This window comes from Notolepis coatsorum, assembly GCF_963971535.1.
Source record: "Notolepis coatsorum genome assembly, chromosome: 3".
Classification (NCBI taxonomy): Eukaryota; Metazoa; Chordata; class Actinopteri; order Aulopiformes; family Paralepididae; genus Notolepis; species Notolepis coatsorum.
The window spans coordinates 73,057,335-73,084,602 of record NC_140167.1 but is presented as its reverse complement, the minus strand read 5'-3'; the positions used below and the strand labels follow the sequence as shown (position 1 = coordinate 73,084,602).

The following is a 27,268-nucleotide window of genomic DNA, read 5'->3' as shown; positions in this document are numbered from 1 at the left end:
GCCCAAGAAATGACACTAGGACTAGTCTGGCGCTTCAAAACAGACTCGCTCCATTATAGACACAAACCCCTGACCAAGGAGCAGGGAAGGTCGACGGCACTACCGACCACCAGACGGAGTGTATACAGAACACTCGCCAGACAATATGACCCGTTGGGATGTATTCTATCTTACACCACCAGGGCAAAGATGATTGTAAGAGCGTTATGGGACAAGGACCAGGGCTGGGACGACCCCATACCCGAACACCTTGCATCCACATGGAGAGAGTGGGAGACGGAACTCCGCTCACTCCCAGGTGTTAACATACGCCGCAGCTACTTCCCACCCACAGTGAGGCCAGAGACATGCAAGATGGATCTACACGTCTTCAGCGACGCCTCCGAAGTAGCCTACGGTTCGGTGGCTTACTTGCGTGCCCGAGAGGAGGGAGGAGAAATACATACTGCTTTCATCCTGGCTCGCTCAAGAATAGCCCCACGAAAGCAACAATCTATCCCGCGTCTAGAGCTCTGCGCAGCCCTAGCAGGAGCGCAGCTCGCCACGTTAATCCAACGTGAACTCACCATTCCGGTGCAAAGAACAATCTTGTGGTCAGACTCCACGACAGTACTCACATGGATCCGGTCTGATTCGTGCAGATACAAGGTCTTCGTGGGAGTCAGAGTCACAGAGATTCAAGAGTTAACAGAAGTAGCGAGCTGGAGGTATGTGGACACAAAACACAACCCAGCTGACGTCATCACCCGGGGAATGTCCCTGGATGACCTCACCCGTCACAACCTATACAGTGACGGACCAGAGTTTCTCAAGCTCCCGGAAGAAGAGTGGCCTACACCCACCCCACGGGAGGCGAGTAAAGAGGAGGCCGAAAACAAGAAATCTATGTTCTGTGGATTGAACACACTCGTCTCCACAGACCCCGACATAGACGATTGCCTCACCCTAGAGAGTGCGCAGCTAAAGACATTTCTGTGGCACCACCCAGAGGTTCAGCCCACTACTGACATTTCAGCAGCTGACTACGAAGAAGCAGAACTTCTTCTACTACAACGAGCCCAGAGAGACTCGTTCCCCGACGAGCTAGACTGTCTACAGGGAGCAAAGCCCGTCCCATCAGACAGCAGACTGCTCCACCTAGCACCCGAGAGCGACGCCCATAGTCTCATCAGAGTGGGTGGTCGTCTGCGGAGAGCCCCAGACTTACCAGATGACGTCAAGTACCCGATAGTCTTGAACTGCCGACACAAGGTCACAGAGCTGATCATAAAGAAATACGACGAGGATGTGCACCACGCAGGGGCAGAGAGAGTCTTCGCGGAGATCAGACGTCGTTATTGGATACTGCAAGGGAGAGAAGCAGTGCGGCGCTTCCAGCGAACCTGTCTAGACTGTCGTAAGTGGCGAGCACAGCCCAGTATACCCCGGATGGCAGACCTACCTCCCTGTCGCCTCCGACTCGGCGACAAGCCCTTTCACTCCACCGGTATGGACTGCTTCGGCCCGCTGTATATAAAGAAAGGAAGAGGAACCGAGAAGCGGTGGGGTATTGTATTCAAATGCATGACCACCCGAGCGATACATATCGAACTCCTTCCAACCATGAGCACAGACTCATTCCTTATGGCCTTCCGAAGATTCACATCACGGAAAGGAAAACCGTCTACATTATTGTCTGATCACGGGACAAACTTCAAAGGCGGAGAAAGAGAGCTGAGAGAGAGCTTCCAAGCTATGGGCCCAGAACTTAAGACCCACCTCGCTCCATCCCAGATTGACTTCCAGTTTAATCCCCCGAACGCACCTCACTTCGGTGGAACCTGGGAACGAGAAGTACGTTCCATCAAGACAGCCCTGTACGCCGTGCTTGGGGCCCAGACCGTGGCGGAAGAAGTCTTAATGACAGTCCTCACGGAGATCGAGGGAGTATTGAACTCAAAGCCCCTCGGTTACGTCTCAAGTGATGTAGCAGATGTCGACCCAGTCACCCCCAACACACTCTTGATGGGGCGGCTGGACCCCGCGCTACCCCAGACAATGTACAGGCCTGAAGAAGCGAACGGCCGAAGAATGTGGAGGTACAGTCAAGTATTGGCTGACAAGTTTTGGAACAGCTTCCTACTCCACTACCTACCGTCTCTACAGACCTGCCAGAAATGGGTAAAAGAGAGAGACAATTTGACAGAAGGAACAGTCGTCATGATTATCGACCAGTCACTACCCCGAGCTATGTGGCCGGCTGGCCGCGTAAGCAAAGTGATCACCGGTGCCGACGGAAAGGTCCGAGCAGCTGAAGTGCTCGTCCAAGGGTGGACCTACACCCGACCCGTGGCGAGGCTAATGGAACTGCCAAGGCTCCCCGATACCATCGATGATGACCATGACCCCATGACTTTGTGAATTGACTGACCCTCACAGCAGACATTGAGTAGTGTACAGTGCGGTTAATCTGTCTCTGCTTAGCTAATTAGGTGGGACTAATTAGGGGGCGGCTGTTACGAAGGATCAGATTAAACCGAATATATATATTTATTTATTGATATATATTGAATAGTATTTGTATATCGTTTGATATCCCTTGTATATTCCTTGTACATATACACGGAATATCCCTTTAGCCTACTATAGCCCATAATAGTTCATTCTCCTATTGGACAAAGGACCAGGCGCCAGGGGACCAGCCCCCGGAGTCAAGTTCAAAGTTACCGACAAGACATGTCTGTACTAGCCCCGGCCCTGCCCAGGGATACGGCGACAGAAATGAGAGTGGCACTATTTGTTCACCGTGCATATAAATATGGCGTAAGTGAATACAGAGGCACTTAGTCAGAAACTTAGTAACCAATGTGAAGCCTCACCCACGATACGACGTGCGGTGAAGTATGGCCTGTTTGGCCCCAGAATAGCATTGAGTCCGCGTGCAAATTAATAACTGAATTGTCAGAGTTTGGCACTGTACCGTCGAGTGCGACGTATCTCTATTAAGTTAATAATAGTCTATTGTGTATGGTGCATCGTGCGGTTAGAGTTCTAAAGTGACCAGCATCTCCAACGCTTCCTCGTGTTAACTAGATTCTTATCCAGGCTGGGCCGACCACATGGCGCTTTCATCCGAGGAGATCTAGGCGAGGACCGAATGGACATGTACACTGGATTACCTACCCGACGTCTGCATAGCCCTGTGCGGCTGGAATATATATTTGCTTTGGTACTGTGATTTGTGGAGCGGATAATCGCCGACGCCTGTGAGTGTTGGATTTACCCCCGAGAGGAGTCAAGGTCGAGTCGGCGCTCAGAGAGCCTGAGGCCGCCTAGCTTTCTTCACTGTGGAGCTACAGCCTACAAGAGAACCAAGCTGTATTCGTCTGCGGATCAAGAGTCTATCGCACTGTCTTCTGTACTCGAAGTCTCCCTAGATATCGTTGACCAGACGTTCTACTACCGACAGCTCTCCTACCCCCCCTGCCGGCTTACAACCGGGAGGACCCCTTCCAGTATATCCCGCTATATCATTAAGTGTACCATAGATATAATTCCCTAAGAGCCAGGTTGTATACTTGCCTCCTGCGTAACCAGAGAATGGACATTCAGTGTTGATTTGCCTACGAATACTCATTTGCCTTACAAGTGCAATCAAATGTAATATAAGTATCATATGTACCTTTTGCTCCATTAAATACTTGATTAATACCTTTGACTGGAACCGATTTCATTGTGGGAAGTGTTCATCATATTCATATATTGTGTACTGTATGGCCAGTAGTTAAAGTACATAAAGCGGTAGTGGTTTAATGATACCATACTTATCAATACAGTCAGGGAATTGTACCCCTCAGTTACACTTACCATCCACATACAGAATTTAGTGTATATTACATAATATAATATTACACATTATATATCACTCCCCCCCCCCCAGATTTTCAAACAAGACTGCTGAGTTTCAAGTACGAGGTGTTCCGTCTGGGAGACCAAAACATTTGCAATAAAGAAAGCCATTTGCTGACATTTCCTGCAACTTAAAAACATAATTTCAATAAAATGGCAAACACAAAGGTAAATTTCAGTTGCATTATAGTTTAACATTGAACACACACACACACACACACACACACACACACACACACACACACACACACACACACAGAGTGGAACAGAGGAGCAAGCAATCATGTATTAGACCAGGGGTTCCCAAAGTTTTCAGGCCGCGACCCCCGAAATAACTGTCAGAGAGCCGCGACCCCCACTATTATAGGAGGTAAAAAAAATATATATAATAATATATATATATTTATATTTTTTTATTGAATTTTTTTATAAATGGAAATTTATGGTTGAAACATGCAAACGTTCAAACGCACACACACTAATAAGCATTGGAGGCTTTTAACCAGGGCCGGACTGGGGAAATCATTCAGGCCAGGAAATATAGTGCGAAATATAGCCCCAGTCAGGCCACTTTTTAAGCGGGGGTCTGGGGGTCCCCCACCAGGAAATTCTTGGTTACAAAGACTTAATTTCCTGCATTCTGGTGCAGGAATTTTTTTATTTGTACCCTTTAAATGCCAGTGTTTGTGATGGCCTCACAAATTATTGTTAAACAGGCTAGCATATATGATTAGCAACAATGGATTTTCAGTTTTTTTGTAATGTCAGATTGTATTTTCAATCTTTTATTCAACTTCAGCCCTGATCATAACACCACATATTCATTTTGTAATTCTAACCCTTTAAATGCCAGTGTGTGTGATGGCATATATTTGCAATATATCAAATGCAAAGTAGATTTTTCTGGGGGGGATTATTACAGGCTAGCATGTGTCAATGATTAGCAACAACACTGATTTTGATGCATTTTTTTTGTTTTTGTAAGGGTCCCGCCTCCACCAATCACATGCGGCTCCCTTTGTGTGTGTGTGTGTGTGTGTGTGTGTGTGTGTGTGTGTGTGTGTGAGCAAGAGAGAGAGAGAGATGGTTCTCCAACTTGTGTTGCAGTGATCTCCTGGTTGTTCCCCACCTAGGTTATCTAACTATTGCGCCGCTGCAACTCGAACCACTGGCCTGGCCTACTTCTAAGTTCAGTGGCCTGACTGCATAATAATAAAAAAATATATATATATATTTTATTATATTTTCTGGCGACCCCCCCCCCCCCCCCCCCCACGGCGGCTCGCGACTCCCACTTTGGGAACCACTATATTAGACAATGATGTGTCTGTTTCTAAGCTACCCTCGAGCTTTCACTGCAAAACAAGCACATGGTGTGGCGCTGGTGCGTTGTCACAGTGGCGCTGCGCCCCTATACCATTGTTTAGGGAAAGCCCTGCCTATCAATGGTTCATTTACATTATTCTATATCCAAGGCTCTGATGTGAGGCGCATTTTTTTTTTTACTCTGCCCCTGCCCCATCTACATGAGAGATGGTGCTAGCTAGGCTAACATCACATTAAGTCTACTAGCACTAAGTTACTAACATTATGTTTTGAGATGTGTATGTATAATGTATTCGCAATTTTCAGCACACTAACCTTAACCGTATGCTCTAGTAAATAAAATAAATAAACAGTTTTTTCTCGTTAAAAAGCATATGTGTAGGGCGGCTTGGTAGCGCAGTGGCGAATGCACTCGCCTACCACCGCAGAGACTCTGAGGTCGAATCCAGCTATCAGCGGTACCTCCGGCTTGGTCAGTCGTCCCTACTAACACAATTGGCAGTGTTAGCGGGTGGGAAGCCGGCGGGGTATGTGTCCTGGTCGTTGTAAACTGCGGTTCCTACTGGTTGGTCGGGGCCCCTGTTCAGCAGGGAAGGGATCGGGGGAAATGGCGTGAACCTCCGCACGCGTTACATTCCCCCAGTGAGAGTCCTCGCTGTCGGTGAAAAGAAGCAGCTGGCTGACTCCACATGTGGAGGAGGCATGTGGTAGTTCTACACCCTCCCCAGGCCGACAGTGGGACAATGCGCGCAACGACCAGGAAGGGAATTGGCATAACGACTAAATTGGGATGGGAGCAAAAATACAGAAAAAGTGAGAACTAAAAAATAAAAGCTTACGTGTAAAAGCTGTGTAGGAATATGTTCACATTGACTACTTGTCTTTTTGTATTGTATCAACCTTTTGTATTTTTCTATTATTCATGTTGATGATTTTTGTTTTGTTCTATTTTGTCTTCTAGTTCTATGTTAACATAATCTAAGTGACTGAAGTAGTTCGACCATGTTCACCAAGTCTAGTTTACTAGATTGGGATTTTGTCGCTTATGTTTTTTGCATTAATTGGAACTAATGTCATGTTGCAAGTGGTGCACAGTATGCAATTTGTGATTTTACTTAACTGTCTTAAAGTAAAGTCCATCGGTTCAAAATCCCAAAGGAGGTTCCAGTACATACCATTCGCCAACACCATACAATGTTCTGGTTGGATATCTGAATAACTTAAACTGAGAGCAGGGCTACTGTAAATGCACACTTTACTCAACTAGAGCCCAAAGAGATTGCTTCTAAAGTTAGGACTGAATTGTAAAAGAACATGGGATTCCAACCCGATGGTTGTCATCCCTCTTTTACCCAGAACCATCGGGGATGAATTCGGAGAGGCCAAAGCCAGCGGTAACCTCGGCAACACACTGAAGCTGCTGGGACTGTGGGACGAGGCAGTGGTCTGCTGCCAAAGACACCTGGACGTCACCAGAGCCATGTCTGATAAGGTGGGCCATGAAACCCATTTCCATAATAATAGTGTAACTATAGATGGTAAACACATTTATACGATTGCTTTCAGAATCGAAGGACCCATGAAACTGACTCGCAAAAACATTCAACGACAGTATTTACGACCTTTGACATTTTGGAGAAAAGGACAAATTTTTTGACTGCAGAACCATCCTGTGATGGCTAGTGTTTCCATGCATGTCAAAGTGTCCTTGAGGAAGGCACTGACCACTACTTGATCCAGGGGTGCTACAAATTGCTGACCCTGCCCTCTGACCTCTGGCGAAATGCCTACATGCATGTTTCTCTTAGGGATATGCAAATACATTCAGAGTTTTTTTTTTATTTGCCACATGGAATCATACAATCAGAGTTTCTTCATTACACAATCATAAATAACATTCCATGGACAAAAGGAGCAGGAAGAAGAATAAATCTTATAGTTACCTGCCCCTTATTCCTAAACTAAAGAAGTATTTTCTTAATGGTCGGCGTACAACCTAATTTATACAAATAATAAGTTATACCATTATACAAGAAACTCACAATTCACAGTTAAACAAGGACAACATTTAATAATAATAATAATAATAATAATAATAATAATAATAATAATAATAATAATAATAATAATAATAATAATAATAATAATAATAATAATAAAGAATAAAGAATAAAAGAAAAAGAGAAAAAAAAAATATCTCACTATTCGGATCACATTTGATTTTCATACTGAGTAAATATTTCTTTTTTATAATTTTTTTTGAATAGTTAAACACTACTACATCCCTTAAGCTCGCTATGGAGAGAATTCCATAACTTTACACCAATAACTGAAGGACACATCTGTTTAAGTGTGGTACGTGCAAACTGATGTTTAAAATTGTATTTTCTCCTACTAAACTCACTTTCTAAATGAAAAAGATTTTGTAGTTTTTCTGGCAGTGTATTATTTCTTGCCCTAAACATAATTAACATTGTTTGAAACTTAACCATGTCTTCAAGTTTAATTATTCTAGATTTAATAAATAATGTATTTGTGTGTTCTCGATAACTCACTTTATGTGTGATTCTTATGGCCCTCTTCTGTAGTATATATAATGGTTTTATATTGGTCCCATAAGTATTCCCCCATACTTCAACACAATAATTGATATAAGGTGAGATGAGTGAACAGTAGAGTGTTCTCATTGCCTCATACTCTAACACATCCTTTACTTTATTCATAACAAAAATACTCTTGGACATCTTTTTTTTTAACGTGTGCTATGTGCGATTTCCATGTTAATTTATCATCCATAATCACACCAAGAAAACGAAATTCATTAACTCTCTCTATATCAACTCCATCTATTGTCAGTACTATATTTTCATCTAGTTTTCGATTGCCAAAAATCATAAATTTAGTTTTTTTCAGATTCAGTGATAGCTTATTTACATCAAACCATTTCTTTAGCTTTGTCATTTCATACACAATATATTCAGCTAGTTCCTTTAAATTATTTCCAGAGCAAAAAAAATTGGTATCATCAGCAAACAAGACAAACTGTAATAGTTTTGAAACATCACAAATATCATTAATATATAAAAGAACGAGTTTGGGCCCCAAAACCGAACCTTGCGGTACCCCACATTCAATTTTCATGAGCTCAGATTTGACATTTTAAATTACACTGTAAGGCTGGGCCATTAATCAAGTTTCAATTAAGATTTTGACTTCCCACGATCATGAAAACAAGATAATCGCGATAAAACAATTATTGTGCCACATGCCGTGTTTTGTCTTGTGTTGTAAACGCAGCACACCCGTCCTCTCCCAAAGCCCAAACAGTAATTCCAGCTCATGGTGAGAGGGAGGAGGGAGCCACAGCGTGTTCCTCCAGTTATTTTAAATGTCTCTGGTAACTTGTAGAAGAAAGGCAGCCTTTGGGTTGAGAAGAAAGGTAAAACAAATTCAGTCGTCGTCATATGATGTTCTAAAATCAGTGAGTAATCATGTTTAATAATCGGGGGGGGGGGGGGGGGGGACACCACAGGCGCCGTGGAGGAGAGAAACCTCAGATGAGCGGTTCAAAGGGGATCCCCATCAGGATGTTGGTGATATTATAGTGTTGCTATGGATGATAGATGGATGGAGAATAGAACAAGGTAATGATTGGTACAGTATGTGTATATATTAGGGCTGTCAAAATTAATGCTTTAACTTTGGAGATTCATTTAAATGATTTAAAGCATTAAAAAAAATGTATCTAGATTAATCTATAGAGTGAACATTTTTCAACGTTCTGAACTTTCAGCAGTATATTTGCTTGTTCTTTTTTGCATTGACTCACGCACCTTTTTGAAAATCATCTGACATGAAGATGGAACACATTTCTGTTGTTAATATGATTTATATTACTGGTAGTTCATACAAGTTTGTGTTGATTCTACATTAATTCCATGATTTTACTCAAGTAAATATCTGTTACAAGCTTCGGTCTTAAGTAGAAAAATGCAATTTTTTATCTAGATTAATCTAGATTAATTACAGAAAATTGTGAGATTAATTAGTAAAAAAGAATATATCCATTGACAGCACTAGTATATATACATGTAATGAAACTCATATACGTACATACTGTACATGGTAGCAATAGTATCTAGAGAACATTAAAAAAATAAAATGGAACAAAGAACAAAAAAGCATAGAGATACGAGCACTCGTATGAAAATTAGATGGAGGCTAAAAGTCACGTGTAATGTTGGCTAAATGCTTGCAGGAGAGATAGGCTGGAACAGAATAGAAAACACCAGGGGGATACCACAACTCATTACAGTGAGAAAAAAGGTTATTCAGACATGCCCCCGTATGAGAGCCACCTAGAATGAACAAATAAGCGAATATCCTTATGCTTTGAATAAATAAGTATTTTGCTGATCCGGGGCGGCTACGTGGCGTAGTGGGCAAGGCGCTCGCCACGAAATCTGGAGACGCTGGGCTCGGCTGTTCGAGCCCAGCGCTCCACATTTGCTTTCAGTTTAGCTGGTCGTCCATACTAATACACATTGGCCGTATTAGGGGGTGGGAAACTGATGGGTGGGGATCGGGCGTTGTGGACAGCGACTCCTACAGGTCGGTTGGTGCGCCTGCGCAGTGGAATCAGGAAGTGTCGGGGGCAGCGTGAGCCTCCCACGCGTTACTCCTCGCCACTGAGAGATCGAGCTGCGCAGGTGAAAAGATGCGACTGCTGTTACCTCAAGTACCGGAGGGGACTTGTGCTATGTATGACTTAGTCCACATTGCAGCCGGCTTGTGGGAGGCAAGAAACAGCGTCCGTGACAGGGGAGGGTTGAATTGGATGATACGAAATTGGGATGGGAGAAAAATATAGAAAAATGGGAGAAAAAGTGGATAAAAAAAAAGTATTTTGCTGATCCATGACTCGAAACCGTGATACGGGGTTCGAGCCCAGCTCTCGGCATTGCTACCAGCTTGGCTGGTCGTTCATACTAACACAATTGGGAGTGTTAGGGGTGGGAAAGCTGGTGGGTGGGGATTGGACGTTGTGGACAGCGACTCCTACAGGTCGGTTGGTGCGCCTGCGCAGCAGAATCAGGAAGTGACTGGGGCAGCGTGAGCCTCCCACGTGCTACTCCTCGCCACTGAGAGGTCGCGCTGTGCAGGTGAAAAGATGCGACGGCTGCCTCCTCGTGTACTGGAGGGGACACGTGATGCAAGGCTTCGTCCACATTGCAGCCGACCAGTGGGAGGCATGGCCTACCAACGTTCGAGACAGGGGAGGGTAGAATTGGATAACGCGAATAAAATAAAAAACTTTAAATAAACATGATAAGACCCCATCGCTTATATTATATTGTGTTACAATATATATAGATGATAAAGAATTTGAATCTGAATATACTATGCGTAAAAGTAAACGGTATACACAAGGTACCCTAACTGACATGATATACTGTACATCATATGCTGTAGTCTCTGCAGGATTCCCACACTGATGTGGTGGTCTAAAGAAAAATTTCTCAACCTGGTACCAACCTGGCACCTTAACCAAACATTTGACCATGCTCTAGGCCTCCGCTACCTGGCCATTAAGCAACCTGACACCTAAAAGTCCCGCCCCCCACCCTCGATGTGTACTACCAAATCCTGGATGCTAGGTGGGGTAGATGGCTACAGAGGTACAAAAAACTACAAATAAATAAACTAAGAACACCACAGAAGGGTTCCAACACCCAACTGCAAGCTTCAATGTCTTTATAGTGTTGGTTCTCTGGTTTCTAGCTTCGGGATTAAGAGTTGTTCCATATCCACAAATGGAGCTTGTAATGTGAAAACTAAGAGGAACTTATTAACTCTACTGTATGCATATTCATAAGACAGGAAATTGTTTGTTTGTCTTCAGAGTGGAATTGGAATGAAAGGATATGTGCATTTGTTTCCGATTATACCCAGCGACATGCTCACCGACCACAGAATAGTTCTGGTACACATCATTACTTGGGAGCAGCTGCTTACCAACATCTAGAATAGTTTGCCAGCCCGCATGCATAACATAGGCTCCGGCATCAGTGTATTTTAAGTGTATAATTATAACCTGGCCCGCTCTGTTCTATTTCCTGTGAAAAGGTTGGGCAAGCTCGGGCGCTGTATAATTTTGGGAACGTTTACCACGCCAAGGGGAAAAGCATCTGCTGGATGGGAGCCGAGCCAGGAGACTTCCCCGACGAGGCCAGGATCGCTCTGAGGACAGCTACCGAGTACTACGAGTGAGTTGGTGTTTCCCTTAAAGGTGCTGTAAATCATATTTATTTGTTCAAATAAGTGGTCTACATGTTGAAATAATAGCTCTACATTCTTTTTTTTTTATCCACTTTTTGTCCTTATTTTCTATTTTTCTCTCATCCCAATTTCGTGTATCCAATTCTCCCCTCCCCTGTCTTGAACGTTGCTCGACTATGCCCCCCACTGGTCGGTTGTAGAGAGGATAGAAGCCTTGCATCACGTGTTCCCTCCGGCACACGAGGAGGCAGCCTGTCGCATCTTTTCGCCTGCCAGCGCGGACTCTCATTGGCGAGGTGTAACGCATGGGAGGCTCACACTACCCTCGCCACTTCCTTTCTCTGCTGTGCAGGCGTCTCCCAACCGACCTGTAAGGGTCGCTGTCCACAACGTCCAATCCCTACCCATCGACTTCCACCCGCTGACTCTGCCAAATGAGCCAGGACGACGGCCGGATAGCTCTACATTCTGACAGCCATCACTAGTAGTGTCTGGTCAGTAGCATGGGTCTCCCATTCCTTTCGCTATGCAGTAAACACAAAATACACTGTATCCAATCAGGAGAGAGAACTCCACGCTGAAATAAAACGGTCTTACAAAATTAAGAAATAAAAACTAGTTTTAAGCAAATTTGTGCTTTAAACATGTAAAATAATCTGCCAGTGCAGTAAGTAAATATGGATTGGCAAGATTTCTTGAAATAAGTGCAAGTTCTCTCTCCTGAATGGATGAAGTTGGAACGGGATGTTTAGTGCTTACTGCAGAGCTGAGGGACTGGGAGACCCATGTTACTGACCAAACACTCAGTGATGGCTGTCAGACTATAGAGCTACTTAACACTTATTTGAACAAAGAAATAAGATAATATTTCTTACACCACGTGCACACTTTTCTGGGTTTCCAGGTGTTCGTTAAAAACCATTTAATGTGCATGTAGTCTATCTCAAGTTTAATCACTGTTCTAAATGTATCCACTACCCAACCTGTAACTGTAGCAACATTAACCTCTTAAGCCTGAGCGGTCCGGTACTGGACTGCAAATGACATCACGCCATAAATCCATCTCTACAGAATGTATGAATCAATGTTGTGTTTTCTTTTTCAAATGTAGCCAAGAGTAAAGACCCTAACCCTGTCAAAACAGCAGTCAAAGTGTTTATTTTCAGCATTACGTTGGTTTACCAACGATTTTAACTGTTATTAGTGAAATATAAGATTATATATAAGATTTATATAAAAATCTCAGGGCATTGAGTCGGAAAACGGTGCATATTGACGGGAGGAAGTGGCACAGCCAAAAGTGAGTAGTCTTTTGAAGGAAGAGACCCAGGGCTTTCGAATTTCGAAAAACTACACTACCCAGCTCACGCCAGCCCCTGTCAATCATCTGACTTCTGGATTTACTTTTTTATTTCTTATTTTTTGGGATTATCTCCCACAAACCTGAACGTTATTGCCATACAACAGAACACAGTTAGTTTCTCTACCTTTCTGTGAACTACGTTGCAATCTGATGAAAAATGCCAGAGAAATGTACATTATAAAAAAGTAACTGTACTTACAGTAGATTTCATTCATGGTTTGTGAATCACGCCTGGTGAGACTAATTGCATGTGTCCGGATGGCAGAATTCAGTACTGACTACAAAACCTTCTGTTTAATCATCTTCCCCTTATTCATTTGCTTCGATTTTTTGTACATGTGATCTCAAGAAGGTGCTGAACAAGCAGAGTGGCAATTTTTCATGTCTCGTACATTTTAGCATGGTGTTATTCACTGTCAAAGATGAAAAAGAAAAATATATATAATTGATATTCAACTCCTTTTGGTTCATTACAATTTACTCAAGCCTAGTAACAGACACAACGTTTCTGACACTGGGAATACGTTCCCTGATCCATAGATGTCCCTAGATACCAAGAACATGCAAATGGACCTTGTAGAAGTGGAGCAATCTTCCATTTACTTAGGTATGTCTTTTTAGGCCGATTTTCTGAAAATAGGTCTTTAGCACAGCTGTCGAAGCGTATCAACTCGTTATCAACTGCAGCGAAGCACAGCTGACTTATCAACTTGATAAACTAACAACCAGGAACAGAAAACACAAAACCGGAAAGTGCAAAAACCAAACATTTGCGAAAGCTTTTATTTTATATTGCTGGCAAATGACTGTGGTATAAGTGGAATAATCAATTTGTAGGCGTGCGGTAAACGGTTTTTAGGGCTGGACTTTTTTTTGGGGTTTTTAGGGTGGTTCTTCTCCTTATATGATGGCACCGGACCCAAAACCAGACACTTATTCAAACAGGCTTCAGGGTTCACACTCGTCCTGGAAAACCTGGAATTCAGAGATTCGATTTCCAGAATTTACTAAAATGACCAAATATCCTGGGAAGTGCTGTCCTGCATGAAAAACGACATGGAAATATCCTGGAAAAGTCCTGGAAAATGATTCCTCAAAAAGAGTGGGAACCCTGAGGCTTGCTTCTTTTTGGGTACCAACATCAGGACCCAGAATACAATGCTGTATGTTTTAAAGGGGGGATGACTTTGACATTTCATGAATTCTTTCTTCCATTATCTTGAAGGAAAACTCCAACATTTTGGGAAATTAGCTTATTTAACATCTTCCCTGGAGTTAGACAAGAAGATGCATACCTTTTTTGTCTATCTGCATGCAGTAGGCTTAGGGAACGCCCGCACCATTAGCGTAGCTTAGCTTCATCACTGGAAGTGGGGCAGTCCTTTACCCTGAAGTTCCCTACAGTCACGAAATACACTCCAAATACAACTCCAAAACGTTCCTGTAAACATGTTGTGACCTGTGTATTTACCACGTGGAGAAATAAAAAATAATTGAATTCAACATTTACGTTTTCTAAGCAAATATACTTGAATTTTTTTTTGCCCAACCACTCCTCTCCGGGCACAGTGATTTCACGCAACGCAGTGCTACTTTCTAATGTGACGCCAGTGTTTGTTTACATTCTCATTTCATTCAAAGGATCCGAACCGATTGAAGTTTATGGATACCATGCCTTCAAATCCTCTTACCTTGACTATTAAAAGCCTCCACAATTTAGAAAACAGTATTCCCATGGCTGGTGTTGATATGCTGCTAGCTAACGAAAACCAACAAACACAGAACCGGACACTAAAGCAGATAACGAAGCATCTACTATACTTCCGGTCGGGGGGTATCAAAATAAAAGAGCGACGTCTAAAGCACCGGAAATACGTTTATTTTGTACATTATCTAACGTTAAAACGAACCTAAACTAACATTACAACTAACCTAAAGTTAGTTTAGGTTCGTGTTAACGTTAGATAATGTACAAAAAAAACGTATTTCCGGTGCTTTAGACGTTGCTCTTTTATTTTGAAACCCCCCGACTGGAAGTATAGTAGATGCTTCGTTAGTGTCCGGTTCTGTGTTTGTTAAGTATATTTGCTTAGAAAACGTAAATGTCTAATTACATTTTTTATTTCTCCACGTGGTAAATACACAGGTCACAACATGTTTACAGGAACGTTTTGGAGTGTATTTCGTGACTGTAGGGGACTGTAGGGAACTTCAGGGTAAAGGACTGCCCCACTTCCAGTGATGAGGCTAAGCTACGCTAACGGTGCGGGCGTTCCCTAAGCCTATTGCATGCAGATAGACAAAAAAGGTATGTATCTTCTTGTCTAACTCCAGGGAAGATGTTAAATAAGCTAATTTCCCAAAATGTTGGAGTTTTCCTTAACACTTTGATTGCCACTCACGAGTTGTCTCGGATTTATAATAGTTACGTTGAAAGCCACTCACGAGATTTCTCTGATTTTTTTTATTTTTATTATTATTGATCTGAAATCACGCGAGCCTACCCTAGCCTACCCAAGGACCGCCGGCGATCAGATGTGAAAAAGCGCCCCCTATCGTCTCCCAGATGACATCAGGGATTTTGGAATGGACTCAATGAAAATGGATGGGGGGAAAAAAATTATTCCAGTCCACTGATGCAGCCGGGGTTACCAGAGTTCTTTCTGGATCCTCTGAGCGCCGCGGAACGAGTTCTACTGTATACACGTTAGCTCTATACACTTATCGATTTTTTCGAATGGTGATCAGGAATTGGAATATACCAGTTGGATACCATCTGATGTCAGGTAAGGAATCTATGTTATCAGCTTTAGGATAATCAGACTCGTTTTGATGAAGATATAAGCTTTTTTCTGACCATTGTGCTCCAGCGGTTTCACTGTAAAATCCATGAGGAAATGAAAACGGCTATTATCAGCGCGCGCCTCGAATGGGCGTGCGTGTACGTATAATATTGATCATCTAGCGTTTATTTGAAAACGATTCATAAATAGGCCGACAAATATCAACGTTCTGGAATATTCCAGTAAAAGCCGATTATCACAGAATGGCCCAGAATGGGCTGTTTTTTACCTCAAAACGGGTGCTTTTTAAAATGCTCTCAAACGGAAATGAAGCGATAAAAAACCAATCTGCCTTGACAGCACTGACTGGAAAATGATTATTTGATAAGCGACGGGCAGATTAGACACATAATTTTACACCCATAATTTAAAACATAGATTAGGCGATATTAACGTTAACATTGAAGTGGATGGTGGCATTCAAGCACTAAGTCGTGCGCCCCCTGGTGGCATAGAAAGTGTTAAGTACGAGATTTAAAAATCAGCTTTTGCATTATTGCACGTGGGAAACACAAATATTATAGATTTGTCGATTCTCACAATGCTTAACTAGGGATGGGCATGAGTAATGTTTTCCAAGACTTGCATGAATTACACGAGTAGTGCAATTTATTTTTAGAATGCATCTTAAAGCGCATGGCAGCAGCAATAATGAGATATTGCGCAGTCACACACACAACCGATTTGATTGTCTCACTCTGAAGACATAATGATGCACAGCGATATACCTGATGCTTAACTCATTCACTGCCAACGACGATTATACTCGTTATTGGCTGCCAATCGTTGAAAGCCAACAACGAGTATACTCGTTATTTGATCGTTATTTCTTTTATTCGATATTTCTATTCATTGCAGGCCCACTGACTCGGGGTTAACATTGGGAATCGTTGGGGGGGCAGGTGGCGCACGGAGATTACGTTCGTCACCAACACCGGGAGACACTAGGATTCGCCTGTTCGAATCCAGCTCCCGGCGTTGCTATCAGCTTGGCTGGCCCCTCGCACTGATACAATTGGCCGTATCAGAGGGTGGGAAAGCTGAAGGGTGGGTCCTGGGCGTTGTGGACAGCGACCCCTACAGTTCGGTCGGGGCGCCTGCTCAGCGAGGGTTGGATCTGAGGAGAGATAGTGTGGCCTCCCACACGCTACACTCTCCCCGGTGAGAACCTGCGCGGCCAGGTTGGCCTGCCCCAGGCTGCACATGCGTCGGAGGAAAGCATGTGACAGTCTCCGGTCTCCCGGACCAACAGTAGGGGAAAGTACGCAACAACCAGGAAGGGTGGGATGGGAGAGAAATCGGGAAAAAGGAGGGGAAGAAAGATAATAAAATAAAAAAATAAATAAAAAAACATTGGGAATCGCATTGAGAATGCCTAGGTGCAATACCGGCCGCATCACGCTAGACGGCGGTATCGAGCACTTTTTTTTTTTTATCAAATCTTTTTCAAACATGAAACAAAACAACTCACAACACAATAATAATAATAATACATAAAAGACATCCAAAAACACCAACTCGACACAATAATGACTAGACAATAAATTAGACAGATCGTACAGTTAACATCCCAAGCCCCCTCCATCACCACCCACCGCAACCACGACCCCCAACCCTCGAGGGCCCCGAGTCTGGCACCCCAGCGAGTCAGAGCATCATGCCTCTTTAACACCATGACTCCCCGAGGCCCCGAACCAAGGGCCCCCCCCACCCCGAGCCTGTGACCCTCCGACACAACCAAAGGGGCCCAGAACACATACATAACCAGTTAAAATAAGTTGCCACAAAATATACCAGTAAAGGAATAGGGGAAATAAATCATTTACTATATAAGGGGCTTCCTGAGCCCCCTTCATCTCCAGACCCGGCAGCCGCGAACCCCAACCCCGGAGGACCCAGAATCCAGCGCTCCCGCGAGCCAAAGCATCACGCCTCGACCCGCAGAGACCCCGAACCACGGCCCCCCCAGTCCGAGCCCACGACCACCAGACCCACAGCCAAAGGGGCCCAAAAATTGCCAACCAGATTGCAATATTCGACTCGTTAACCCCTAAAACTCGTGCAGTGGATATCTCCAGATATATCGCATCGAGGTAGGTAAGAATCTATACCTTCGGGCATAGCTTGTCTGGGTGTATCCATCGTGAAGCAATACATTTTTTGGCGGCTGTGAGGGCGGCTAGAATGAGTCTCTTCACATGTGTAGAGGTCGGTAATTGAGAAACCTCATTCAATAATAATACAGAAGGCAGAACAGGTATGGCCAGAGAGAAAATATCTGATAGCTGGGTGGTAATCTCTTCCCAAAAAAGCTCAACAGGAGGACATTCCCAGTACATATGATTAAATGTTCCGATGGCGCCGTTTGGACATAAGGTACATCGAGAGTCAGGTCTGAGACCCATTAGATTCAATCGTCTAGGGGTCAAATAAGTCCTATGAACAAAATGTTTATGAATGTTGGTGATCTGGGTTGCGTGAGGACAGCCGGACATTTTCCCAGACTGCATCCCAATCAAAATCTACATTCAACTCCGGGACACCCTTGCTCCAAATCGTATCCAGGGGGAGGTCCTTATACGAGGACGTAAGTAAATGGCGATAAAAGTCAGAAACGAAGCCTCTCGATGTGTCTGTCATAAAATTATTTGTGAAAGCGGTGACGCTCTAGTGGAACATCCCATGGAACGCCATGAGCCCTGAGGGCTGCTCTTATTTGTAAATAAAAGAAAAAGGAGGTTCCGGGGAGATCATATCCGTTGGATAGATCTTGGAAAGATCGGAGACCAGAGTTATCGAAGATGTCCCCCAGCGTATGGATGCTTTTCTTTTCCCATCTAGGGTACCTAATAGGTTGTTGTCCAATAAGGAGTAAATTGTTATTAAATAGAGGGGAATGCGTGTGCCATTTATGGCGGTTATGCTTTCTGGGTGTCACGCCAGGTCTGGATCACGTGTGTGATAAGCGGGCCAAATCATAATTTGCATTGCTTAATTGAAATGTTGGTATACACAATATCTTTTTTTTTATCTACTTTTTCTCCCATCCCAATTTCGGTATCGGCGGTATCGAGCACTTTTTTTTTTTTATCAAATCTTTTTCAAACATGAAACAAAACAACTCACAACACAATAATAATAATAATACATAAAAGACATCCAAAAACACCAACTCGACACAATAATGACTAGACAATAAATTAGACAGATCGTACAGTTAACATCCCAAGCCCCCTCCATCACCACCCACCGCAACCACGACCCCCAACCCTCGAGGGCCCCGAGTCTGGCACCCCAGCGAGTCAGAGCATCATGCCTCTTTAACACCATGACTCCCCGAGGCCCCGAACCAAGGGCCCCCCCCACCCCGAGCCTGTGACCCTCCGACACAACCAAAGGGGCCCAGAACACATACATAACCAGTTAAAATAAGTTGCCACAAAATATACCAGTAAAGGAATAGGGGAAATAAATCATTTACTATATAAGGGGCTTCCTGAGCCCCCTTCATCTCCAGACCCGGCAGCCGCGAACCCCAACCCCGGAGGACCCAGAATCCAGCGCTCCCGCGAGCCAAAGCATCACGCCTCGACCCGCAGAGACCCCGAACCACGGCCCCCCCAGTCCGAGCCCACGACCACCAGACCCACAGCCAAAGGGGCCCAAAAATTGCCAACCAGATTGCAATATTCGACTCGTTAACCCCTAAAACTCGTGCAGTGGATATCTCCAGATATATCGCATCGAGGTAGGTAAGAATCTATACCTTCGGGCATAGCTTGTCTGGGTGTATCCATCGTGAAGCAATACATTTTTTGGCGGCTGTGAGGGCGGCTAGAATGAGTCTCTTCACATGTGTAGAGGTCGGTAATTGAGAAACCTCATTCAATAATAATACAGAAGGCAGAACAGGTATGGCCAGAGAGAAAATATCTGATAGCTGGGTGGTAATCTCTTCCCAAAAAAGCTCAACAGGAGGACATTCCCAGTACATATGATTAAATGTTCCGATGGCGCCGTTTGGACATAAGGTACATCGAGAGTCAGGTCTGAGACCCATTAGATTCAATCGTCTAGGGGTCAAATAAGTCCTATGAACAAAATGTTTATGAATGTTGGTGATCTGGGTTGCGTGAGGACAGCCGGACATTTTCCCAGACTGCATCCCAATCAAAATCTACATTCAACTCCGGGACACCCTTGCTCCAAATCGTATCCAGGGGGAGGTCCTTATACGAGGACGTAAGTAAATGGCGATAAAAGTCAGAAACGAAGCCTCTCGATGTGTCTGTCATAAAATTATTTGTGAAAGCGGTGACGCTCTAGTGGAACATCCCATGGAACGCCATGAGCCCTGAGGGCTGCTCTTATTTGTAAATAAAAGAAAAAGGAGGTTCCGGGGAGATCATATCCGTTGGATAGATCTTGGAAAGATCGGAGACCAGAGTTATCGAAGATGTCCCCCAGCGTATGGATGCTTTTCTTTTCCCATCTAGGGTACCTAATAGGTTGTTGTCCAATAAGGAGTAAATTGTTATTAAATAGAGGGGAATGCGTGTGCCATTTATGGCGGTTATGCTTTCTGGGTGTCACGCCAGGTCTGGATCACGTGTGTGATAAGCGGGCCAAATCATAATTTGCATTGCTTAATTGAAATGTTGGTATACACAATATCTTTTTTTTTATCTACTTTTTCTCCCATCCCAATTTCGTATTGTCCAATTCTACCCTCTCCTGTCTCGAACGCTGTTAGGCCATGCCTCCCACAGGCTGGCTGCAATGTGGACCAAGCCTTGCATCACATGTCCCCTCCGGTACACGAGGAGGCAGCTGTCGCATCTTTTCACATGTACAGCGCGATCTCTCAGCGGCGAGGGTCTGCATGGGAGGGACACGCTGCCCCCGTATATACACAATATCTTGAAGTCTATGTGGGGACACCATCTTCTCCTCCAATGGTCACCAAGACACAGCTGCTTGAGCATCAAACCAAGTGATCAGAGGTCTCGGAGAGAAAGCTTGAGAATAATATTTAAAATCTGGAAATGCTAAGCCTCCATCGAGTTTACTTATTTGGGTAGTTGATCTCTTCAAGCGCGGGCGTAGCCTTCGCCGGCTCATTAAGTTGAAGAAAAGCAGATTTTGGCCAGTTGATCTTAAAGCCGGACAGGCTGCCAAACTCATCTATCACATTGAGAAGATGAGGCAGAGAGATGGAGGGATTCTGCATAAACAGGAGTACATCATCATAAGCTGATATGGTGATGTCTGCCCTGAATTGAAACAGGAGATATAATTTTGGATTGTCTTATGTATTGAGCTAGAGGTTCGAGGGATAAGGCGAAAAGACCGGGACTAAGAGGGCAACCCTGTCTAGAAGAGAGCGAGAAGAGTGGCGAGCAGAACTTTCCCGTTAAGATCATGGCCGAAGGCCCTGTGTAGAGAACTTTGATCATATGAATGAAACCCTCTCCCAACCCCATCCTTCTAAACTGCCCACAAGTAAGAACACTCCAATCTGTCAAATGCCTTCATTGCGTCCAAGGACATGACCGCTGTAGGGGTTGCAACATCCTTGCTGGCATCAATCACGTGCAGTAACCGTCTGATGTTGTCAGTAACCAGGCGGCCTCTTATGAAGCCGGTCTGATCAGGGTGAACTAGAGATGTCATATGCTTTTGAAGTCGGGTGGCTAGAACCTTGGCATATAGCTTAAGATCGGCTCAGAGGAGACTTGGGGGCCTGTAGCTGCCACACTCGGTGGGGTCCTTATCTTTCTTGAGCAAAACAGATATAAGCGCCATATTGACATCTCTGGAAAAATTGCCCTCTTTGATTGAATGTAAAATCATTGAGAGCAATAAGGGACAGAGTACATCCCAGAATGCGAGAGAGTTCCGGTGGGATGCCGTCCCATCCGGGAGCCTTGCCCCGTTGCATATCTGCAATCACCTCTTTAAGTTCAGCTAGCGTGATAGGTGCAGCTAACAGTTTAGCACTATCTTCCGAGATCTGTGCTGCAATGAAGAGATCATCGTGGCATGAAGCTTTTCCAGTTCCACCAGCTTGGAGAGACGTCCCATGCGGAGTTTACTGTAGATGCAAAGAGAGTAGTGTTACTTCTGATAAAACCCTTAACCGAATCCCATATAATTCTGGGATCCTCTACGACGAGAGCGAGCCGAGGCGAAGAGTCTGCGACGCAAATCCTATCGGCTGACTGTCCCCTGGCGGGGGAACCAGGGCCGGAACCCGGCCACCTCACAGGAGATGGATGCTCAACGGCCCCTCTGCGAGGCACACTCTCCGGGCGCACCCGGCTGCCACGACCGTGGAACCAGAGACGCCCCCCGCGATAGTGAAGCGCTGGTGGAGGGTAGCGTTGCAACAGTCTAGACCCTCCGACGGTGAAGACATTATCTTTGTTTTTTTGGAAATTTGCGAGAGAGAAAAAACAAAGATACAATGTCAACGTAGCTCCTTTCCAACAACTATTTTGGCACTAAACTTAAAGTGGTGTGTTACAGACACTTTCGGTGGTGAAAATAGGGAAAGAGCTGATGGTGTGGCCACGACCCCGCTTATGTAGAGGAGCGGATGTGGGTGTGGCCAGGCGGATGGGTGTGTGCATGTGGAGAAAATTATTCATTATTAGACTGGATAAAGGGTCAGTTCCACTAAGAGCAGAGCGTAAGCTATACGATATATAACTACCATTCTCAAAAACCACTCAAGTTCAGTTGAAACAGCGAGTGCTTGAGTAATCAATTACTAAATCTCGAGGTCGAGTCCCTAGTGTCCGAGTCCAAGTCCGAGTCACCAAAGAAGAACCCGAGTCCGAGTAGAGTCCCCATTACCTTAGTCCAAGTCATCAACGTTGAGTCCGCTCCATTTTGGCAGTCAAAGAGCTGATGTATAAAAAAAAATAGTCTAAATTAAACAAATGACACAGCGGTCACCATTTCAAAGGGAGTTTATTTACTTTGTGACACAATAGCTAAACAAATGCACTAGCCATCAATATCTTATGCCAAATGAGTAGGGCCTATTACAAAAAAAAAAAAATATTAACGTCCGAGTCCTCGTCTGCACCTTCCAAGTCCGAATGCAGTCGATGCTCAAGTTCAAGTCTGAGTCATCAGTGCTCAAGTCGAGTCACGAGTCCTGAACTCAAGTACTAGAACACTGCTCACACCCATCCCTATGCTTAACGCTGATATGCCCTAATTCAAATGGGGACCTGCCAATTGAAGGCATTCCAAAGGCTGTTCCAATTCAAATAATGCAAATTTAAGTGATTGGATGAGTGCCAGGACTAATTGTGCCTTCAAGTGCATCCAGGCAGCTCCTCCTTCCCAGTTTGGAAGCTGTACTTATGACTCGACTGGCATTCAAGTGCTCTGGCTTGAAAATATTGTGTAACTATCATAACAAACGTGGAAACCGTGAGAAAGCGCTTTTCCCCCTGTGGGTAATGTTTACTAAACTTATAACCAGGGTTGGGTACTGAGAACTGGTTCCAACGTGGTTTGTGCTAACTACCCGGACAGAGTCACTACACTGATTTTAGTTTCCTTATGAATAACTATCATCAATCGCCCTTTTTGTTGGAACAACACTTTTCTCACATCTACTGGCCACCCAGCGAACACACATGTGATAAGCAGAACATTGTCACTTCATCAGCAGATGAAGGCCGCATTTGGCAACCTTTTTACATGGGGATGTGCCAGTTAATTTTCAGTAGTTCCTCAAGATTTGGTCAAACAGTACAAGTACTGTATGCATTCTCATATAATCCGACAATCCGGTATCTCCTTGGTGCATTGGTGTGGATGGGCCATTTGTGTGACATCATGCTCTGAGCTTTTTAACCCCCCCCCCCCTACCCCCATCGAAGAGAAGCAACTACCCCCATCGAAGAGAAGCAACTACCCCCATTAGAAAGAAACAACTACACCCCCATCACTGTGCCTCACTGAGCAGTGGCAGCTCCATAGTGGCACCCGCCCCACCCCTTGCACTCTTGAGTTGTATTTAAGATGAGATATTCCTTTATTGATCCGCTTGGGGAAATTCTGGAATCTTTCAGGAATCTTTCAAGAAAAGTCTCTACTTCGCTCTAGCATAGTGCCTCAGCAAATCAACCGGTACCACAAGCAGATTAAATGGAAACCAGGACAGTCTGTGAAACATCCTGCCTTGTGGGGTCATTTTCTTCTCATCTTACTTAGGGATGTCTGATAGTATCGGCCGATATTCGCATTAAAATGCAATATCGGAAACTATCTTTTTTTTTAAACATTTAACCTTTATTTACCCAGGCAAGCAAGTAAGAACAAACTCTTATTTAATTTATTGTCAAAAGTATGCATAATGCTGTGTTAATTCCACGACAAGAGATATGCGAGGCGCCTCGGTATTCTAAACTCTGTGTCGGTCAATTATTTTGCGACAATGACAGAGTATAGGCTATACATTATCCCGCTTATTACATGGCTAACTTACTAACAATATACCTAATTCATTTTACACCATCGACAAGACGAGATCAAATGCAGACGCAGTTGTTCTGTGGCTCTGTCAGCCCAAATAAAGTTATTATTATTATCGCTGATTGCACTGATGCAGTGTGTGTCAGTGGGCTTGATTTCTCCAGCTGCGAACAGCGGTCATTATTTCTCGGTTGCACTGATGCAGTGTGTGTCAGTGGGCTTGATTGCTCCAGCTGCGAACAGCTGTCATTATTGCTCGGCAGCGGTCCGTTATCCTAACGGACCGCTGCTAGGGGCAACCGAGCGCTATTGACAAATCACAATCAAGCATTTCGGCGAATGTTAAAACGCCATGTAATAGTAATGTTAATTACCTGAAATTATTCTTTTTTTGGGGGGGGGGGGGGACCCAGCATATATCTGTATCGGTTGATATCGGTATCGGAAATTAAGAGTTGGACAATATCGGATATCAGTAAAAAAGCCAATATCGAACATCCCTAATTTTACTAGATAAAGTACTGCAAGATAACAAATAAAACACACTGTACATACTGCAAGCAGTCTGGTGCAACCCAAATAGTTGTAATATATCTGTTCAGTCATGTGTTGGATCAGAGAGGCTGCCCCCCTGGTTGTGGGCGTTCACAGGCTGGACAGAGGGAAGCAGTCAGTTATGGGTGTAAGTAACTATGGTTCACCTAAAAAGAAATGCCATTTTAAAACCTGTACTATGTAGTCTTTGGAAAAAAAGGTGAACCTCTGAAAATAGCACATGGTGTATCATTAGAATTTAGTTAAATAAGTGTCCCAAAAGGAAAGGTGGGTCCTGAAACACTGAAGCTAGAAATTGTGGATCCTCATACCAGTCATAGGGTCTAACTACCAGTGTCATCCAAGACACTGTTCCTTTTCATCTCCTCGCTTATGCAGGTTACTTGTGGTAGCATTAGCTTGAGCTAAATGATCTACTCGGAGCTTGTCGCCTTGTGACCACTGGTCAGAGTTGTGGATTACTCTCCTCCCAAAGGCTGCGACAGGCTTGTCCCTCACCAGGGAGGGAACAGTGTGTTCTAGGCATGCCACGGTTCTCAATATAATATTGTACCGTACGGTACGCCATCCATTGTTCAGTGCGCACAATACGGCATTTTTGGTGTTGCAATTACATTTTGTGTTACTAGTTTCCATGCATTGTATTTATCTTCCAATTGGCTCTGTGTGTGTCTTGTGTCCACACTCTGGGATGAGGAAACTAAATAATCCAATCACTGCTCAGATGTTGGGGTGACACTGGAGTCATATTTCACACAACACTGGAACATGGCAGCAGTGGACATTTCGGGTGTTTGGCTTGAATACAATCACGAAGGAACAAAAATGGTTAACAGAAAAAGTACTTGTCTGCAAGCATTGCTTCACATGTGTCTCCTACGTACATGGAAATACTTCAATATGAGCGCACATCTGCGCTGCCACCACCCAGCTATATCCTCGCGATTGGGTTTAGTTCCTATTTATTTATTCACCGTCATTTGCCATGTTTGTGTAGTGCTTTTATTTATTTACTCACAATGCCTCATTGAGTCATGACTATAAATGTAAAATGTAATTTTATGACACAAATATTGTCGTATTTATTATTATAATAAGGATGTCTGTAGAATCGACGTGAGCGCAATCACCAACGATTTCTCCCAAATGAAGCCCTTAAAGGTCCTGTGTCTTATAAATGGCCTTTTCCAGTGTTTAGCATTGTTTTATAGCAATGGGGGGTTAGTATCAATGGGTCTGTCTCTAATTACCATTTTGGCGGATTGCTCTAATTCAGTTGAGACAATCTCCTCCCCCAGTGAATTAGGTAATTTTGATTTGACTGTTTTGCTGACGTGAATAAGGCACTGATCTGCATAACTAACGCCCCCTCTATGGTTGTAGCGCAACCATGCGAGTGGAAATACCTGCACTTACTCAAGCGGGTGCCGACAGAGAGAGGCAGAGAACGAGAGAGGGAGAGAGCGAGGGAGAGAGAGATAGAGAGGGACAGGAGCTTCTGTCGGGGAAACAAACACTTACACACACAACCTGACCGGAGCGCGGGGAAACACAAACACACGCATTTACACACACACAACCTGACCGGCGCGCGGGGAAACACAAACACACACGCATTTACACACACACAACCTGACCGGCGCGCGGGGAAACACAAACACACGTATTTACACACACACACAACCTGACCGGCGTGCAGGGAAACACAAACACACACGCATTTACACACACACAACCTGACCGGCGCGCGGGGAAACACAAACACACACGCATTTTACACACAACCTGACCGGCGCGCGTGGAGGATCTTCTCCCTGGTAGAGAGAGAGAGGGACCGCGTGCAGGGGTGTGTAGATCTGTGCGTGCGGGCCTGGTGGAGGGTCTTCTCCCTGCGATATCACTATCAAAATATCTTTGACTCCCACGCACACGCCGATATTCCGATCCGTGCAATAATATTCACAGCGGTATATATAGTCATTTTAAACAAGTTACCAATGCATTGTCCTGTGGGATTATGCCCCCCCGCGGCGAAATTATTTAGTATCCTCCTCAATCTTTCGATCTCTCTCTCTGTCGCAGTCACTCAAAGCGCTTATGGGCGGTGCCCAGCCCAAACAGCTTGGAATCTTGAAGTCGAAAATGTTTTCTTTTGAGTAATTGATTAAAAATGTAAAACAATGAATTAAAAAAAAATATATTTACAGATTTGTTCCATAGACTCTCAGGAATTGTGCAAAGTTGCCCAAATAGTGAAAGGAATAGTAATTGTTACAGCCCTTGGATCCAAACGACAGAGTCTCGACTGATGCATAAGACGATCTTTATTTGATTGTCTCTCCGTGACGTCATCTTAGCGCCGTGAAAACTGCATTGGAAACGTACATAAACAGACAAACGTTTCACATAACGGTTTCCACAGCACAGTACAAACACTAAACTAAATAACATTGGTATCAAAACTACAAGGATTACATTCTTACACAAGACAAAATCATTCATTCACAAATTACATTAT

The 27,268-nt window shown here is 44.2% G+C and overlaps 1 protein-coding gene across 1 annotated transcript in view; it reads left to right on the top strand.

Moving 5' to 3' along the window:
* LOC311224425 (G-protein-signaling modulator 2-like) overlaps positions 1-27,268 on the top strand; it is a 185,683-nt gene that overhangs the window by 76,422 nt on the left and 81,993 nt on the right. The window contains exons 3-4 of the mRNA XM_084309408.1: positions 6,571-6,706; positions 11,341-11,480. Coding sequence (XP_084165534.1) covers positions 6,571-6,706; positions 11,341-11,480 — 276 coding nt within the window. The remainder of the gene's footprint in view (positions 1-6,570; positions 6,707-11,340; positions 11,481-27,268) is intronic.